Source organism: Camellia sinensis, unplaced genomic scaffold, assembly GCF_055761805.1.
Source record: "Camellia sinensis isolate YWXY unplaced genomic scaffold, ASM5576180v1 Unanchor4, whole genome shotgun sequence".
NCBI classification, from domain to species: Eukaryota; Viridiplantae; Streptophyta; class Magnoliopsida; order Ericales; family Theaceae; genus Camellia; species Camellia sinensis.
The window spans coordinates 12,307,268-12,325,463 of record NW_028129277.1 but is presented as its reverse complement, the minus strand read 5'-3'; the positions used below and the strand labels follow the sequence as shown (position 1 = coordinate 12,325,463).

Genomic DNA, 18,196 nt, shown 5'->3' with positions numbered 1-18,196 from the left:
TGCAGATCTGAATCCCATTCACCATTGTGTTATTGAACTAAAAGGATTCATTCAGCACTGTGTTGCCGAACATTCAAGATTTGTTCAACACTGTGTCACCGAACATTCAAGATTTGTTTAGCACTGTGTTGCTGAACCCACTCCGCCATCGTGACCTCCCTATCCATTGCGAGAGAGAATGAGAAAGAGAGAGAGAGAGAGAGAGAGAGAGAGAGAGAGAGAGATGAAAACCTATGGTTTTCAAAAGAAGATGAAGAAGAAAATAGAGAAGAGGGAGAAGAAATGCAAGCAATCACTCGCCATAGCCTGTGATAGAGGTTTTAATGGTGGCCATTGTTGATGAGTCTTTTCTCTTGCTCTGTTTCTCGCTCATACTTGATTTGAATGGAAGAAAACAAAGAAGAAAGTGAGAGAATCCATATTAGAGAGAGAAGTGGAAGGTGTTAGGGTTTGGGTTTGGGTTTGGGTTTGGGTTTGGGTTTGGTTTTGGGATTAGGAGTATAGTTGGTATTAAGGTGGGGGTTTAAAAAAAATGTCAGAGTTTCATTTTGATAAGTGGAAGTTTAAAGAAATGAAAGGGCCAAACTAATTAGGTGGGGGCTAATATCAGCGCTCATAAATAATTATCAAAACAAAATCCATGTGAGTGGCTCGAGTCCAAAATGTGGACCGGAGGGGATGTTCTTCCTTATTAAGTGGTGTTCGGTAAAACTTATTTGCAGCATAAATCAACTTATAGCTTAAAATAAGTCGTGTTGGAGTGTTTGGTAAAAATTATGGGGGATGGATTATAGATTAACTTAAGCCATTTCAGCAATAATCTGTTAAGTTAGTTCCCAGGTGCTTTTTGAAAACTGATTGTGCGCGCAACTGTTTGTTGAGGCGTGTAATGACTTAAATGACCCTCAGATATTTCAATTATTACCAAAAACCCACTATATGAGCCTTGTTCTCAACATTGTTCACTTGAAAGAGAGAGAGAGAGAGAGGCGATTTTCGGCGAGAGGCGATTTTCAGCGAGGGCGATTTCTAGCTCCTCAACATTGTTATCAATTCTCTCTTTCAATTCTCGCTCTCTCTCTCTTTGTCTCTCTCATTCTCTTTCTCAAACACACATACACACAAACCAGGGCTCTTTCTTCCTTCCTCCCTCTCTCTTCATTGCGCATCAACATCATTTCAGACCGGCAATTAGGGTTTCACGAACGAGAGCTCTTCCTCTCCTCTCTCTCTCTCTCTCTTCCATCGCAATCTGAAAATCGAAAATCATCTCTGGTGTTTCCTCTCTTTCCGCCACCTCCCACACCTGCATCGACGGCTTGCGCATCAATACCGTCACATCAATGCCGTTTTAGACCAATGGTTAGGGTTTCGCAAACGAGAGCTTCGCGATTAGGATGAAGAGGAGAAAGAGAAGAAGGGTTTTGCAGATCGACAACTAGGGTTTTACAGCACTAGCTAGTCGCTAGTCTAAAATGGAAGATGAGGAGCAGGAGGAGGAGGAGGAGGAGGAGGAGGAGAAGAAGGGGTCAGTGGCGTACGGATGGAGGAGAAGAAAGGGGCCGGCGGCTAGGGTTTTGTAATGAAAAAAAAATTGATTGTTTAATGAAAAAAATTTGACTATATTAATTGATACTAATTAATAATTTTAGTATTAATTGATACTAATTAATGAAATCACAATTAATATAAATATATGAATATAATTAATATGTAAGAAGAGAAGAACAAGAAAGAAGAGAATAAAAAACAATTAAGAGTTTCATTAATATAAATATATGAATATAATTAATATGTAAGAAGAGAAGAACAAGAAAGAAGAGAATAAAAAACAATTAAGAGAAGGAAAAAAAAAAAGAAAGAAGAGAAAAGAAAATAAGTAAAAAAAGAAAAGAAAAGAAGATAAAATGGAGAAAAAGAAAAAAAAACAAAAAGAAAATATTATTTTACAACTTATTCAATTAAATACTATTTTGCTAATTAAATTTATAATTTCACAACTACACTAAAAAAATTAATAATTTATATTTAAAACTATAATCTATCGACTATTAATTCATAATCTATAAATCACTTCACTAACTTATATTTAAAATTATAACGGTATATTTAAAACTATAATCTATCGACTATTAATTCATAATCTATAAATCACTTTGCTAACTTTTATTTAAAATTATAGCGGATAAGTCATAATTCATAATCTATAAATCACTAACTTATATTTAAAATTATAACCGATAAATCATAATTAATAATCACTATCCAACTGGCTTCCAACTGGTCTACCAAATGGAGCATAAAACAAGTTCGATTTGCACCGGCATGTGGTATAGAAAGCTTACGACTTGCCAGAATAAAAACCCTACCCTAGTTTTCAACTACTTTTGACTCCTTGCCTTGCTTTCGTTAGTTTCAAATTTCAATTAATCTATCCCCTGCTGTTGCTGTTGTGCCAATTATATATCCCAATCTGACTCGATTAGCTTCGAATTGAACCCCCTAAAGCAAGGGTTGATCGATACCAGACTGTTCTCACCAATGGAAGACGAGCAGGTTCTCTGGCCATCAACAGTCTCCAACTCCAACTCCAACTCCAACTCCAACTCGATGGTATCAGCGACGCTTAGTCGAGTGGTGAGCACTCTGCTCAGTGCCCGTCCCAAGAAGCTTCAAGACGCTATTTATCGACTCCACTCTCCTCCCAAAAGAGGCTCATTTGGTACGTTTTTCAAAGCCAAAACATTTCAGAGAGAGAGAGAGAGAGACAGCAAATAATCTTGAGTGATCTTTACAACTTTTGAAGAAAGACAAGTTTACTGAAATTTGGACAGAGAATTATTAAAACTTTGAATTTGTTCTTGTATGTTATTCAAGTTATGAAATAATCTTAACTTGGTATTATTGCATTATTGCAGTTACTTTGGAAGAATCACTGTGGATTCTTCACACCTACGTTTGAGAAGCAGCTCAGAGGGAGGATTCTTTGGATGAAATCCTCGTTCCCATTACTCAACATGTACATCAACTTTCAGAATTCATTCTTGTTTGTCCTTTCTATTTCAAGTTAATTAAATATCAAGAAGAAAATTTAATTTCATATTACCATTTTAAGGGAGTGATGGAATTCTGAAAAAAAAAAAAAAAAAAACAAACCCATTTCTCATTTCAATTTAAAAGTCATTTTAATTGATGTACTATACCAATATAATTTGGAAATTTCTTTTTATCCTTTTGCATTGCTGTGAACTCTCTCTCTCTCTCTCCCTTTTTCCTTGTCTCTTTCTTTGGGTTTATGGGGATTAAAATTTCTACTCCGTCACAGCACTGCACCCATTGTTTTCCCAATCCTTTTACCTGTTGCAAGTCCCTCCCTTCTTTATTCACTAGAAGGTTTATGCCTATTTGTTTTTAATAATATCAGTTTCTTTAAATTTTGTTTATAATTTGTCATTGATATCCTCTTTTGTTTTTTAATTTTTCCCCAGTCATTGAAACACAAGGAATCAAAGCATGGTAACCAAGCAATGCTACTTTTTAATTGGCTTTTTCAAGATGAAATTATTTTCCAAGCTCTTGCAACAAATCTTGCCGGCATCATAAGAAGAAAAGAGGACCGGTATATTGCCCTTGGCTGGTGTATACTTGTGCGTGGTCTTGTAGAGTATGAGATTACCATGAAACAATTTATAAATAATGGTAATATGACAAGTTCCTTTTTTTTTTCTCCCCCCTCTATATTTGTATAATTGATGTGGTTGAAAGTTTCTAATTCTTGAGATCATTAATGTACTATTGTTTTTATTTCATGCAATAAGGATATCCTTTCTTAAGATGTGCATGGAAGGTGTTTGGGTGGGGACAACCCTCCTCCCACCTTTTTATGAATCAAACCTAGGCAAACGCCACAAACCCTCCATAGGGGGAATGAGGTGGGGCTGCTGGCCTTAATTAACTGCATGTGGAATAATTATTTGAACTCGATCACTTACTATATATGTATATGTTGTGGTTTCACTGAAATTATTGCCGATGTTAACATAGGATTCATGCAGTCAACCCCATGGATGGTTGAGTTGAGTTGAGTTGTCATCATCATCATCATAATAGTATATTTGATCTAGATCAGTAAATGTATGTAGCAATGTTATACAAAATAATGTTAGATTTGGAGTGGGGTGCGCATGTGGTGGGGTAGGGGTGTTTAATTGAGATGCGGGGGTGGTTTAAGTGGCAATGTGGGGCTGATTTTGCTGGCAGCTGCTTGGGTTTGTGGTGGTGGCTTGGGTGCTGATGCTGGTGGACTAGTGGATGGGTTTTGTGAATGTAATTACTCTCTCTCTCTCTCTCTCTCTCTCTCTCTCCATATATATGTACTCTGAGTGTTGTGGTTTTTAGTTTTGGTGGCAATTATTGGTTTGATGGGTGTGGCGGTGGAGGGTAGAGGTAGTGGATTGCTGGACTCGGGCAAGAGATGGAGAGGCATGGATAGTGGAGTGTTGTGGTGGTGATGTTTCTTGGATTTGATGGTGGGGTGGAGGTGTGGTGGTTCTGTGGAGAGAGAAGGGGGCATGTGCAGTTGGTGGTTGTGATATAGTGATGGTCATGGTCATGGTGCCTAAGTTTGGGGGTGGGGTGGAGAGAGGTGTATGCACAAGGTAGAGGTGGTACAAGTTGGTTGGGAATGTTTAGCAGAGGTTTATGATTGTTGATGTATTCCAATTAGTTATAGACTAAGCATAGAGGTGAGGGAGAAAATCAGTGGGTTATGGGTTTTCTGGTAGTGGAGTTAGTGATGGTGGGGTCAATATGGTGTTTGTGTGGCAAGTTTGTGGACAAGTTGGAAGGGAGGGGGGTGGGGATCATAAGATGATGGTAGGAGGTTGATGAACGAGTATGACGTGGTGTGGTCAATCTTGTAGTTTTTAAAATGCTCTATTATGTCAAAATATGGTGGGAAGATATAAGTATATATTTTTAGTTATAGTTTGTATAATGTCGATAAATAAGTTATAGTATAGCATACATCTAAGGGCAATTCTTTTTTGAAAATTCCTTGGATTGCCTTGAGGCCTATTTGGTTAAGACAAAGTGACATTTCCGTAGGCTAAGTGGGTGACATTTCCATGGATTTTCCAAAGTGATTATACATACAAAAAGTCAAATTGTGTAAGGGCTCAATTGGGAAAATTTAAAGCTTAAGGGGTGAAGTGAGAATCGGTCAATATATTAACTATGTGAAGTGATATTTACCCTTTAGATTATTAGGATTTATGCTATTTTGTTTATGTACTTTGTTTTTCATAATTAGGTAGTGTCTATTAAATTTGGATTGTTTTGTTTTTTTAGCTTTGTGATGTATCAATCATTGTCAATAGAAAGACAGGGAAAACCTTTAGGGCATCTCGAGGTTTGAGATAAGTTGACCCATTATCTTCTTCTTTGTCTTTTTTTTTTGTCTCCCTGTTTATCTTGGTGGTAGATGTGTTGGGGAGGTTGATTGATAGAGCTAGGGAGGTTGGATTAGTTGATAGGTTTGTTATTGGATGGACAAGATTTGCATGCCTCATTTACAGTATGTAGGTGATACAATTATTTATTATTATTATTTTTATTATTGGAATGAGCCCTTTTACCCTGTTCACACCCTTCCCAAAGAAAACCTCTTATCAATTTCTCAATATTCCTCACAATGCTAATTGGAATTTTGAATAGGGAAAAGAAATAGGAACAGAGCCTAATACGGATTGTACCAGAGTATATCGTCTCCCCCTAGACAACAAAGCTCGCTTCCATCTCTCCAATCTTTTCCCAATTTTGACAAGAATAGGCTCCCAAAAGGACGTCAATTTAGGATCTCCTCCCATGGAAGCCCCGAGTATTTGAGAGGAAAGGATTCAATGGAACATCCCAACATATCCCCCACCCTTTGCACATAGCTATCTCCCAGATTAATACCCACAACACTACTTTTGCTATGATTGACCTTGAGGCCCGATACAATTTAAAAAATTCTCAAAATCTTTAGCAAACTACTTACTTTACTTTCCTCCTTTGATGAGAAAAATATGGTATCATTCGCAAATTGCAAATGAGTGACTCCAATCCTATCTCTTCACACCACAAAACCCTCAATGGCACCACACTCTTATCCCTAGCTTTGTCAATAATCCGACCCAATACATCAGCGACTAGAATAAACAAAAATGGTGATAAAGAATTCCCAGCCTTGCCATTCATAATGACTAACATAGTGCATGACGACAAGTACCCCCAAATCCACCTTCTCCACCTAGATCCAAACCCTTTCCTTTCCAAAACGAAATCCACAAAGCCCAAATCAACTTGGTCATATGCTTTTTCAAAATTAACCCGAAAAACAACACCCTCCTTATGTAATCCCCTATACTCCTCAACTACCTCATTAGCCACTAAGACAACATCCAATATCTGCCTTCCCTACACAAAGGCACCGTGTGTAGAAGAAATGGTTTCCCCAAGGACCACCCTAAGTCTCTTAGAAAGCACTTTTGTTAGAATTTTGTAGAGTGATGTAACAAACTTTTGGCCCTGCCTCTTGCCTTATATCCAGAAACAACTCCTCTCGCCCTAAAGTATAAAGAAATCTGTCCAACCTACAACACATAAGATTCTCCTGAAGATTAGGCCATGTGAACCGAGAACATCCAATATCTGCCTTCCCTACACGAAGGCACCGTGTGTAGAAGAAATGGTTTCCCCAAGGACCACCCTAAGTCTCTTAGAAAGCACTTTTTGTTAGAATTTTGTAGAGTGATGTAACAAACTCTTGGCCCAGCCTCTTGCCTTATATCCAAAAACAACTCCTCTCGCCCTAAAGTATAAAGAAATCTGTCCAACCTACAACACATAAGATTCTCCTGAAGATTAGGCCATGTGAACCGAGCATTACTCAAGGGAAGATCAATCAAATCGCACGCCCTTATAAAAGAATCAAAGTCCTACATACTCCTATTTGTGGAAACCCTATTGAGTTTTTCCGAACTAAGCCGAACCACATTGAAATCCCCACCCACACACCAATTAGGAGAACACAGCCCAAATAAACCCGCCAACTCCTCCCATCGTGCCTGACAACTACTAGGCTTGTTGGGACCATAAACCCCTGTCAACCAACATTTCTTGTTATCCCGGTTTCTAAATCTAATGGACAATGAAAAAACCCCAACAACTATCTCACACTCCAATACAACTATTTTGTACCATATAATCAAAATTCCTTGCGATCTCCCACTAGAAGGTAAAACAACCCATCTCTTAAACCGGGTTCTCCAAACACTCCTAATGAAAACCCTATCACAATCCTCATTCTTCGTCTCTTGAAACATCAGTATATATGGTTGATGAACTTTCAAAAACTCTTTAATTACTGCCCTTTTCCTACAGGACCGCAGTCCTCTAACATTCCAACTCAAAATTTTCATCGACAACCAACATCACCCCTTGTCTCTTCCCCCAACCCTCATAATTGATGCCACTTTCAAGATTCCTTAGTTTCCTTATCCCTTTTCTAAGCCCCAAACTTCTATGACTACTACCCCCTGAGATGCAAACCCCACACTCCTAGACCTAGGCTTCATTCCATTGTTCCTAACTAGTGACAGACCAAGAGTGTCAAGCAATTGTACAAAGTGAGGCACTTTTCCCTCCTTCAAAGGGAAAGACACATACTTGCTCATTTTCCTCAACCACATCTCAGATTCATCACCACCATTCCCAAGAACATTGCTCTTCTGAAGCTTATGATTAGTAGACACTTCCATCAGAAGATCATTCCTATGGTTATCCATGTTAATCGCCTGTGGGTTCGACCTATCACTAGTAGAGGACCTACTCGCAGATAACTGAAGAAAATTATCATTCTTTGTAGAAAACACTACTAGGATGTGAGAAAAAAGGGCCCAAGAACTGATTCAGATTGAATACACTGAAGATGATTAGCAAGTGAAGAGTTCATATTGTCGCTGTCAAAAGAGTCAACATACTTTTTCACAAGAGTCAAAGACTTTCTCACCCTTAGGCCTCACAGTGTGCTTAGAACTGGAAGAATGTGAATCTTAAACCTTTTCTCTGCATGATCAATCTTTTTGGAGTCGAAGGCCTTCTCACTGTCTAGGACCTCAGTGAATCTTGTGCAAGAAGGTGGCAGAATCTCATCATCCTGGAAAAGCCAATTCAATTTGGGATCACAATCCTCCTCTAACAGTTAGTTATTATCATCTTCATCCTTTGGAAATCTTGACTCATTTGAGCTGTAAATTAACCTGTAGCCTTCAAGAACTTGTAACACCTCATGGGTATTGTACTTTCCTTCCTCCACATCCTTCACTAGCTGATCTCTCCCAATGACCTCATCATCAAGTATCGCAGCCTCTCCTCCTATCTCATGCTTAGCCATCAATATTCCGCATAACAGAGCATCATCCTTTGATCTGTCGACAATGTTTGCTAAGCCCAAATGAATTTCGGATTCGTTGAGGACTGATTTTGGGACCTCAGAGATCTTTTGCCTGTCACCCAGTGCTTCGCTAGGCCTCGCACCACCCATCGACCTTCTTCTTCCTCCATCAAGTGTATCAGGTGAACAAGAAGCCCTAATCCGTGAAATATCATGATCTGACCCATTTCCCCTTTGGATGAAAGCCTGGGTTTGAGAAGATTGATCCTCTTGTCTTAATAATGGGCCATTGTGCTAATCCCCTTCTTCTATAATAACAAATGGGCTCATTTCTAATCTTGGCCCAACTTCTAACTCTAGCCCCTTTGCAAAGCCATGGGCTGAAATTTGCCAAGCCCATTTGACATTCAAAGATCATTTGGGCTGTGACCCTAAAACTTATTCAGCCCAATAAAATCCTCGTCATCCCTTCTAACCTCTTCCGCATTCTCAGATAACATCTCGTTCGATTCAAGTTCCTTCGACACCTCGATTCCATCTCCATCTCTGATCCTTTGACATCCTACTATTTCCCTTTATTGTATATGCTGTGTGTCCTGCCCATCTCCTCCAGCATTTCGTCTTCCCCACCTCCGCTGCTGGATCTGCCTGAGAAATCTTGCCGGAAAATCCATTGCCCATCTTCCTAATAGATCTTGACAATGGCTTAATGCGAATTTGAACAAAGATCCCAGCAATCTCCAACTCCATTCTTGCTGGCAAAAAGCCACAATCAGAGCCTCTTGCCTTCAGTCTTGCTTCAAACAGGTTATCAAATGTTTTGGTTCTTCGATCAATCTCCGGTAAACCTCCACATTTTTTTCCAATCAACTTGAAAGTCCCTTGATTCCACAAATTGAAGGGTAGATCACAAACAGCAATCCAACCTGCATGCGATGCAATAAGCTCTGAAGAATTGTGCTTATATCCCATCCATTTCTCCACTGTCACTGCAATTCCTTTATCAAAGAAGTGCTAACCATATTCGCCAAAGGATTCCGCCGCCTCATTGTTTTTAGCAAAGAACAAAGCTCGGTTTAACTGGAACGGACGAAGAACAATAATTTGCTTAAGATATTTGCTCACTTCCTTCTCAATTTGATCCCAGCTGATGAAAAAATCACTTCTAGTACAGATCACAGCTTGATCCATATCCAAATCATTAGATAATCTCTTGTTTTGATGCTTCAGCTTTGAATAAGTCAACGTACTCTGTTTATCCCTGTTTCCTGACATTCATCCTAATCAACATGAGAAGAACTTCTTTGAGCCCCATTCATCAAACTCCCTCTCTGACTCTCCCCTTCCCTAATCATTTTCCTCATATCCCCCTCCGTCGTCTTATCATTGAAATCTCTATTAATAATTCTTCCAAGCATCTGAACAGTTTCTGCCCAACCAGAACCATTATTTCTTGCCGGAATCACTATGTTACTGCATTTTCCCCCTGAATTCCATTTTGATAACTCTATGAAGATTCCTCTCTTGTTGTTGAACCTCTGTAAACAAAATACTACTGATTTGCTACTGTATTTGCCGAAAAATCTTTCATCCTTGATTTTCCCCCATTCTTCTCTCAGAGATTGCATTGCCCAAAAAACTCCTCCCAGATCAATCTTCAAAGAGAAACTTCATATTCGGTTCCTTTCAATGATCTCTACTAGCTCCCCTCTTGACGCTTCATCATTCTGAATGATAATAATCTTGTGCTCAATTTTCACCTCTGAATAATTTCCCCTGTAAACTCCCATCCTAGAGAACTCTGATAAAAGAATGGCACCTGCCTTGTGACAGTTGTGGCAAGTGTAGTGTTTTGATACCATGTTAAGTCACCAATTATTCCAAAATCTTAAGCTGTTAGGCAATGGGCCCAATAATGTATATTAAGCTATCCAATAATTTGATTGGAAAGGAATGCAAGGATATTTAAGGACAAGTTTGATGGCACAAAGCCATTGTAGGATAGAGTGTGTTACTTGGCATCATTTTGGGCTTCAGTTTCACCTGCGTTGAAAGGATTCCATGCCTTTTGATATATAGAGATTGGAGAGCTATTTGTGATGCCTGGTTTGTTTATTTGTTAGGCTTGGTGGTGTTTTTTTAATTTATTTTTATTTGAAGAGGACTGTAATAATATTCCTTTTGTTGTCGATCAAAACAAAAATAAAAATGTGTGGAGTGTTAACATCACTAATTGGCAAGATGTTTGGCACATGGCTGGCTTAGTGAGACAGCACGTTGTCTTGTGAGGTCTTGACACGAGCAAGAGGATACCGGGGCGGGGTCTTTTTATTGTATAATCCTAACTTGAAAGATGAGGGTTGCCTGGATCAGAAGAAAAAGTTAGGTAGTGTTTGGTAGAGTTTTCTAAATATGATTTGAGAATAGAATTGTATTTTGAATTTGTGAGTTTTGGAATTACGATTTGAGTATGGAAAATTTGTTTGATTATGAGTTTTGAAAATAGTTTTGAATTGAGTTTTGGAGGGAGTTTTGAGTTTTTGAAATTAGAAAAGTTATTTGATTAAAAAACTTACAACTCATAACTAAAAACACAATCCAAAATTCTATTCAAAGCTCATATAAAAATTTAAAAAATTCTGAAATTATCTTTTATTTACAATATAAAAATAATAGCTGTCAAAAAAAAAAAAAAAAAAAAAAAAAAAACCGAACACTGTTCTGGTTAACCAGTCGGACGTCCGGGTTAAGCCCAATTTTCCTGCCTGGAAAGGAGTTTTTAAAAGTGGGTGTAGAATTATAATTTGAAAGCTCAAAACAAACACCACACTTAAATCAGTCGGTGGAAATGTGTTTGGAACATAACAAAGCACAGCCTTAATGTTGCTGCTTTCTCTCTCTTGCTCCCTCAATGTCACATTCTCTTCTCTTTTGTCCTTTTCTTTTCTTGAGCTTTTGCACATTTCTGCCTCTTTTTCCTGCTCCCTCTCCTACTTGATCATCAGAGCGAACATATGGTGTCATAAATTGTTGATGCAACAACAAATCTCGTATAAAATGACAATCAATTTTAATATGCTTTGTATACTCATGAAACACGGGGTTATTAGCAATGAAAATAGCAGCTTGATTATCACAGCTCTTGCTCATAGGAGTTGGAACACGAATACCAAAATCTTGCAGAAGAGAACAAACCCATAACATCTCAGAAGTGGTATGCGCCATAGCATGATGCTCAGCTTCAACACTTGAACAAGCAACAACTGGCTGTTTCTTGCTACGCCAAGTAACAAGATTACCTCCAACAAAGGTGTAATATCCAAATGTAGAACGACGGTTAGTCTGACTGCCGGCCCAATTAGCATCACTAATGCTAGTGTTAGTCAAGGAAGAAGGATGATAAAATAAGCCTCGACCTAGAGCACGTTTGAGATAATGCAAGATACGACACACACCATCAAAATGTGGTTGATGAGGGGCATGCATAGTAAGATAAATCAACTTCCCAACTAAATGACAATACCGACCAATATCAAGAAACAACTCTCTAATCTCACCATCAAGTTTAACCGAGGAGTCCATAAGAGTATATCACTAGGACGAGTGCCCCGAAGACCAACCTTAACAAGAAGATCAAGAACATACTTGCGTTGAGAAAGAAACAAACCCCGTCCCAATCCCAAGAAAATGCTGTAGATTACCCAAGTCCTTTATGTGAAATTGCTTACCCAAATAAAGCTTCAGATCAGCAATACCGGTGGAGTCACTACCAGAGATGATGATGTCGCCCACATAAACAATGAGAACAATAACCCCAGTAGATGAGTTGTGAATAAAAACAGAGTGATTAGAAGTTGAACGGTGGAAACCATATGCAAGCACAAAGGTAATGAAGCTATCAAACCAAGCATGAGGAGATTGTTTGAGACCATACAAAACCTTCTGTAACTGACAGACCATATGCACATGACTAGGAACAACATAGCCAGGGGGCTGATCCATATAGATCTCCTCGTTGAGATCGCCATGAAGAAAGGCATACTTTATATCAAGCTAATATAAAGGCTAAGACTGACTAACTGCAATAGAGAGGAGAATCCTAACAGAATTAAGGCGAGCCACAGGGGAGGTCTCAAGATAATGAACGCCATAGGTTTGAGTATAACCTTTGGCCACGAGACGGGCTTTAAGCTGCTCAACAGTACCATCAAGAAGATACTTAACAGTCTAAATCCAATGACAACCAATAACAAGTTTCCCAGAAGGAATAGGTGTAAGTTCCCAAGTCTGATTCTAATGAAGAGCACTCATCTTCTCATCCATAGTATGTTTCCAACCCGACATCGATATAGCCGGTTGATGAGATGGAATAGAAAGATAAGACAAGTTATATGCAAAAGAGTGAAAACTAGAGGAAAGACGAGCATAAGAAACAAAATTAGAAATAGGATGCTGAGTACAAATACGTTTATCTTGGCGCAATGCGATAAGTAAATCATCATCAGATGGCATAGGTAGAGGAGGGGTAGGAACCTCAAACACAGAAGATGAAGTAGCTGGGCCATAAGAAACCACGCGACGGGCTTGGGACCGCTGATAAACCTGTAGAGGAGATGACGGAGAAGAATCTAAACCGATGGAACATGACGGGGGAACAAAGGGCACTGGAAGAGTAGCAGTTGGAACGGATGTCTCCTCATGACAAGAGATAAGATCCCCTAACAACTGCTGACTAGGTGAGGAGAAAAAAGAGGTGGATTCTAAAAAGGTAACATCAACACTAGTAAAGACTGAAGAGACTAAGGGTGATAACACCAATAACCTTTCTGTGTATGGGAATAGCCGACAAAAACACATTTTCGAGCACGGGGAGTTAGTTTATACAACCTTGGATCCAGGACATGGACAAAGGCTAACCAAAAGCACGAGGAGGAAGAGAAAACGGAGAACAATTGGGGTATAATTGAGAGAAGGGAGACTGATTATGTAAAACAACGGCGGGCATGCGGTTAATAAGGGAACATGCAGTAGGCACAACATCACTCTAAAATTGTTTGGGAATATGCATATCAAACATCAAGGTCCGGGCAACATCTAGTAAATGTTGGTGTTTCCGCTTAGCAAAACTATTTTGCTGTGATGTATGAGCACAACTAGTTTGATGGATAATACCACAAGCATCACAAAAAACATTCACAATAGATTGCACATATTCTAAGGCATTATCAGACTGAAATATTTTAATGCATTTCCCAAACTAAGTAAAAATTTCATTATAAAACTTAGAAATTATTTGGGGAAAGTCAGATTGCTGCCGTAATAAAAACAACTAAGTCATCCAAGAATAATCATCCACAAAAATAAAAAAATAAAAAAAACCATTAACAGTGGGAGTGTGAGAAAGACCCCATATTCTGTATGGACTAAATCAAAACACGCTGACACACGACTAACACTACGACTAGAAAAAGAACTACGGTGATGCTTGTCGAGCTGACATGCTTCACATTCAAGTTGAGACAAATGGCTTAACTTCAGAATAACTAACTTACGGGTGACCCATACGGAAATGCCATTGCAAGGGAGACACTGTTGCACACAGAACAACAGAACTAGGAGGAGAACTAGCAGTGTCCAAAAAATATAATCCATTCTTCTCATGCCCCGAACCAATCATCTTCTTGGTTTGGAGGTCTTGTAAAACACAAGAAGAGGGAGAAATGGTTATAGAACAATGTAGAACTTGAGTTAATTGACTAACAAAAAGCAAATTAAAAAGAAAGGACGGAACATAAAGACTAGAGGGTAAGGAGAGAGATGAAGTGGGTTGAAGAGTGCCTTGGTCACTAACAGGTCGGGAGGATCCATCAGCGAGTATAATATTACGGGTAACAGGACGAAGAGTATGAAAAAGAGAGGAATTACCAGAAATATTAGAACTAGCACCGAAGTCTAAAAGTCAAGGTTAAGGGGATTGAGCCATATATGCAATATTACCTGAGCTAGCTAAGATAGCAGTAGAAGATGAAGGAAAAGTAGTATGAGAATTGACTAGCTCTATCTCAGTAAGCTCACTAATCTGGGTGGTGAGTGCATCATTAGAATCAGTTGGGGAAGCACCTAGTCCGAGGGAACTAAAGTCGACGGAGAGGATGAAGCATCCATAACCTGATTCATATGATCAGGTTTACCATACTTCTGCCAACACAGAGGTTTAGAATGACCCAAGGAACCATAATGAGTACATTTTCGATCACCACGAGATACAACACCAGTACCACGTCCACTGCCACCACGAGGATCATGAGAATAACGACCACCACGAGAACCACGTGAACCAGTATGGGATTCATGAGAACTAGTGCTGCCAGGAAAATTACCCCGAGGAGGCCATCGATCACTACTGTTAGAGATCAAGGTAGAAAAGGACAAAGGTTAACCAGATGTGGAAGAACCCTGGCCCAAAGTAGAACGCAACAATCGAGAATAGACTTAGCAGCAGAAGGTAAAGTCTCACTAGTGAGAATCTGATCTTTGAAACTCGTAGATCAGAATCTTAGCCCAAAAGTAAAGATGCCATCATAAACTCCTCCCAATACTTTTTTTGTTAAGCCAAATCAGTAGTAAAAGGTCGATGCTGTAACAATTGATCCCACAAAGTCTTCAGGTCACTATAATAGTCAGGAAGAGGGCGGCCAAACTGGCGAGTAGCAAAGATCTGCTCATACAACTCATAAACATGAGAGACATTATTTTGATTGGAAAACGACTTAGCAATGTAGTCCCAAATGGCCTTAGAGAAGTCACAAAATTCTATTGTAGTAGTAACATTACGCTCCAAACTATGCCAAAGCCATCCCATAACACATGAATCCTCACTCAACCAATCATCATAGCCTTTATCATCCTCAATAGGTGGAAGGTCAGTAAGAAAACGCAACTTCTTGCCACGCAAGAAAATTTTAACTGCATGAGCCCAAGCTAGATAATTCAGAGCATTAAATTTCTTAGTGATAATAGACTTGGGGAACTCATCGCCCTTAGTTATGGAAGATTTCACATCATGTTTTGGATCAGCCATGATCAGGAGAACAACTAGCAGATGCAAAGGAAAAACAACAAAACACAAGGATAATCAACCAACAAGAACAGAGTGGAGTAAGGAAATTACCAACCAATAGTAACCAGCAAGTAGCCAAACAGCCCAAAAGAAGAGCCAGAATGATCAACCAAGGCAAAACAAAGGTGCCGAACAAGGAAAATCCACTAGAAATCAGCAAAAAATCAACCCAGCAGCAACACGAAGCAAAAACAGACTCAAGGATGGCCTCCTAGGGCTATTTCGGTCCCAAGGAAGAGGTTTCAACAATCAAAAGAGTCTTGCTTAAGGAGCTTTATCGCAAATCAGAAATACGATACCATTAACTCGAAAATCTTTCAAAAATAGAAACTCACACTAGATGATTTCAAAAAAATTCACAAAAATCACCATTGAGATCAGAAGAGGGAGACGACCAAGAAGGGGTTACCTCGTCCGTACAGTTTGTGATGTCATGCTGTCGTCATCGTACGAAAGATGACGTCAACACATCATTGTCACCTCAAAGGAATCGTGAGTGACCGAAGAACATTTTGACAAGGTTGAATCGTCGCTCTGATGCCATGTTGAAGTGTAAAAGTATGGAAAACTTTGATTAGGGCTAGAGAGAGAGAGAATGAACAAAGAGAGGACTGCTATTATTAAACGTATGCTTCTTGGTTCCTTTGATAAGCCTAAAACATCAGCAAATATATAAAACACAATACGACCATAGTACCCTCACTCAACACAAAAAATAACATATATCACTATATATTCTAACAGTTACGTTAGGCTGATTTGTTTGTTTCTATTTATCTAGTTGTGTGGAGCTTGTTGCATACTTTATTGTGTGGTGCTTCAAATTGCACTCACATAAATTTCCCACCCACTTTTTGTAGCAATCTTTTCATAAATTGTGGCTTTATTAGACTACAACCAGGGATCCTTTGGAGTAAATGAGCTAATTAACAATTAAAAAAATTCCTGACAGATGCTTTCATCAAAATCTGGGTTAATTAGGCTGTGTAAATTTTGTCAAGGATCTTTTGGCCATGTCATCCTGGATTTACCAAGCCGGCTGGTCAGAGCTTGAAATGAAGCAGGAATAATGTGGTTGTTTAATTGGGTTTTAATTTGGCCAACAATTTGTGTCTTACTTCTGCGATCTGTTAATTGTTAATTGCAATTATTGTATTATCACCAGTTGGTATTTGGATGCGCTGTATAGCCTTCAGGGATATTCTAAATTTGTGATACCTGGATTTCAGATATTTTTTAACATTTGCGAGTTGGAATTTTGCCACTGAAGCAGAAATTACATCTGCTTTCCCTATATTCAACCCCTGTATGTAGAGGCCTTTGTTATAGAAAGGAGTCGCTAAGGGGTGAGTAATATGTGAGCAATATGTTTAGTGTCGTTGTCAAATCTAATCCAATTTGTACTTGAACGTTGCCAGTCACCACTGTGTATTGGTTTCCATCATTCTGAGATTCACAAATTGTCAGGTCTCTGTCATTGTGAAAACATAAGTCGCCAAATGCTTTAGATATTCAATTATCATTTTTTGAGAAGTTTGATCTTCCTTCTTCTTGTTCAATATTCAAATAAGTTACTTTTGAAACAGAGCATTTCTACCTAGTGGGCCAAATACTTAGTTGCCTAGTGATCCCTTACCCATGACAGCTCTAGGTAAACTGGGAGTCGGGGTTCAGAGATAATCTCTTGTTTTATGTGTACAAGTGGCTGCCCTTGGACTCGAATGTTTCATGCTTGACTGCCCAACTTTGTGTAAATGCAGCAAGCAATGGACCATTTGGAATACCTCCATGTGAAATTTTATTCATTGTTTATCTTCGGCTCTGTTGGTTTATTGTTTTTGTTCTGGAGTTTGTATGCTGTGGATGGATTTTGTTTTTGCACATTCTACTTGTTTTAAAAAATTTGTTATCTAAAGAAAGAACATAAATGTGATATTGGGCTCAACTAGTTTTTATTTATTTATTAATAGAATGCAATACCCTTCTGCTGACCATTGGAAACCTGCCAACCACAGTAACCATATTTTGGGCATTCTTTTTACTGAAAGGGGAGCATGAAGAGCTTTAGTTGAAAATTGAAATTTACTTTTAATAATTGTGTTTAAGCCATTTCAAACTAATGACATTTGTACTTTCAGTAGAAAGAATGGCAAAGGGGAAAAAATCCATCGTCTTCTAGTCAGTACATAGATCCTGATTTCTCAAAAGAAAATATAAATATGTTTGCATTTCTTCTTAGTTTTTGTTATGGAATCATATTTACAGTTGGCATTCTCCCTTCTCTGCGGAAGTGTAATGGATTGTTTTTTTTTTTTGTTTCCCCCCCCTGAATGCAGGAATAAAGGACAAGTATCGTTCATTACTGAAAAATTTTTCATCATGTATCAGTCATCTCATATCTATTGTATGTATTGGAAGGTATGTCTTTTCACATCAAAATGTGGCAGTGGCGTTTGGTAACCAGGCATTTAGCTGCAAGTTGAAGGAAGCTTTTTTTTGTTTGTGTGTATTGCTTCAGTATTTGTTGCCTGCTCTGATTCACCAGTTGTTTTGAGACTGCCTTATAATTATAACTGCATTCTCTCTTTACCACGCTCAAGCTGCATGGATTCCTAATAGGTTGCCTTTAATTGAAGTTC

The 18,196-nt window shown here is 38.7% G+C and overlaps 1 protein-coding gene across 2 annotated transcripts in view; it reads left to right on the top strand.

Moving 5' to 3' along the window:
• Positions 1-2,286: 2,286 nt before the first annotated feature.
• LOC114299145 (uncharacterized) overlaps positions 2,287-18,196 on the top strand; it is an 86,129-nt gene continuing 70,219 nt past the window's right edge. For both annotated transcript variants that reach the window (XM_082912676.1, XM_082912675.1), the window contains exons 1-4: positions 2,287-2,722; positions 2,919-3,019; positions 3,489-3,699; positions 17,894-17,975. In XM_082912676.1, coding sequence (XP_082768802.1) covers positions 17,937-17,975 — 39 coding nt within the window. In that variant the 5' untranslated portion in view covers positions 2,287-2,722; positions 2,919-3,019; positions 3,489-3,699; positions 17,894-17,936. The remainder of the gene's footprint in view (positions 2,723-2,918; positions 3,020-3,488; positions 3,700-17,893; positions 17,976-18,196) is intronic.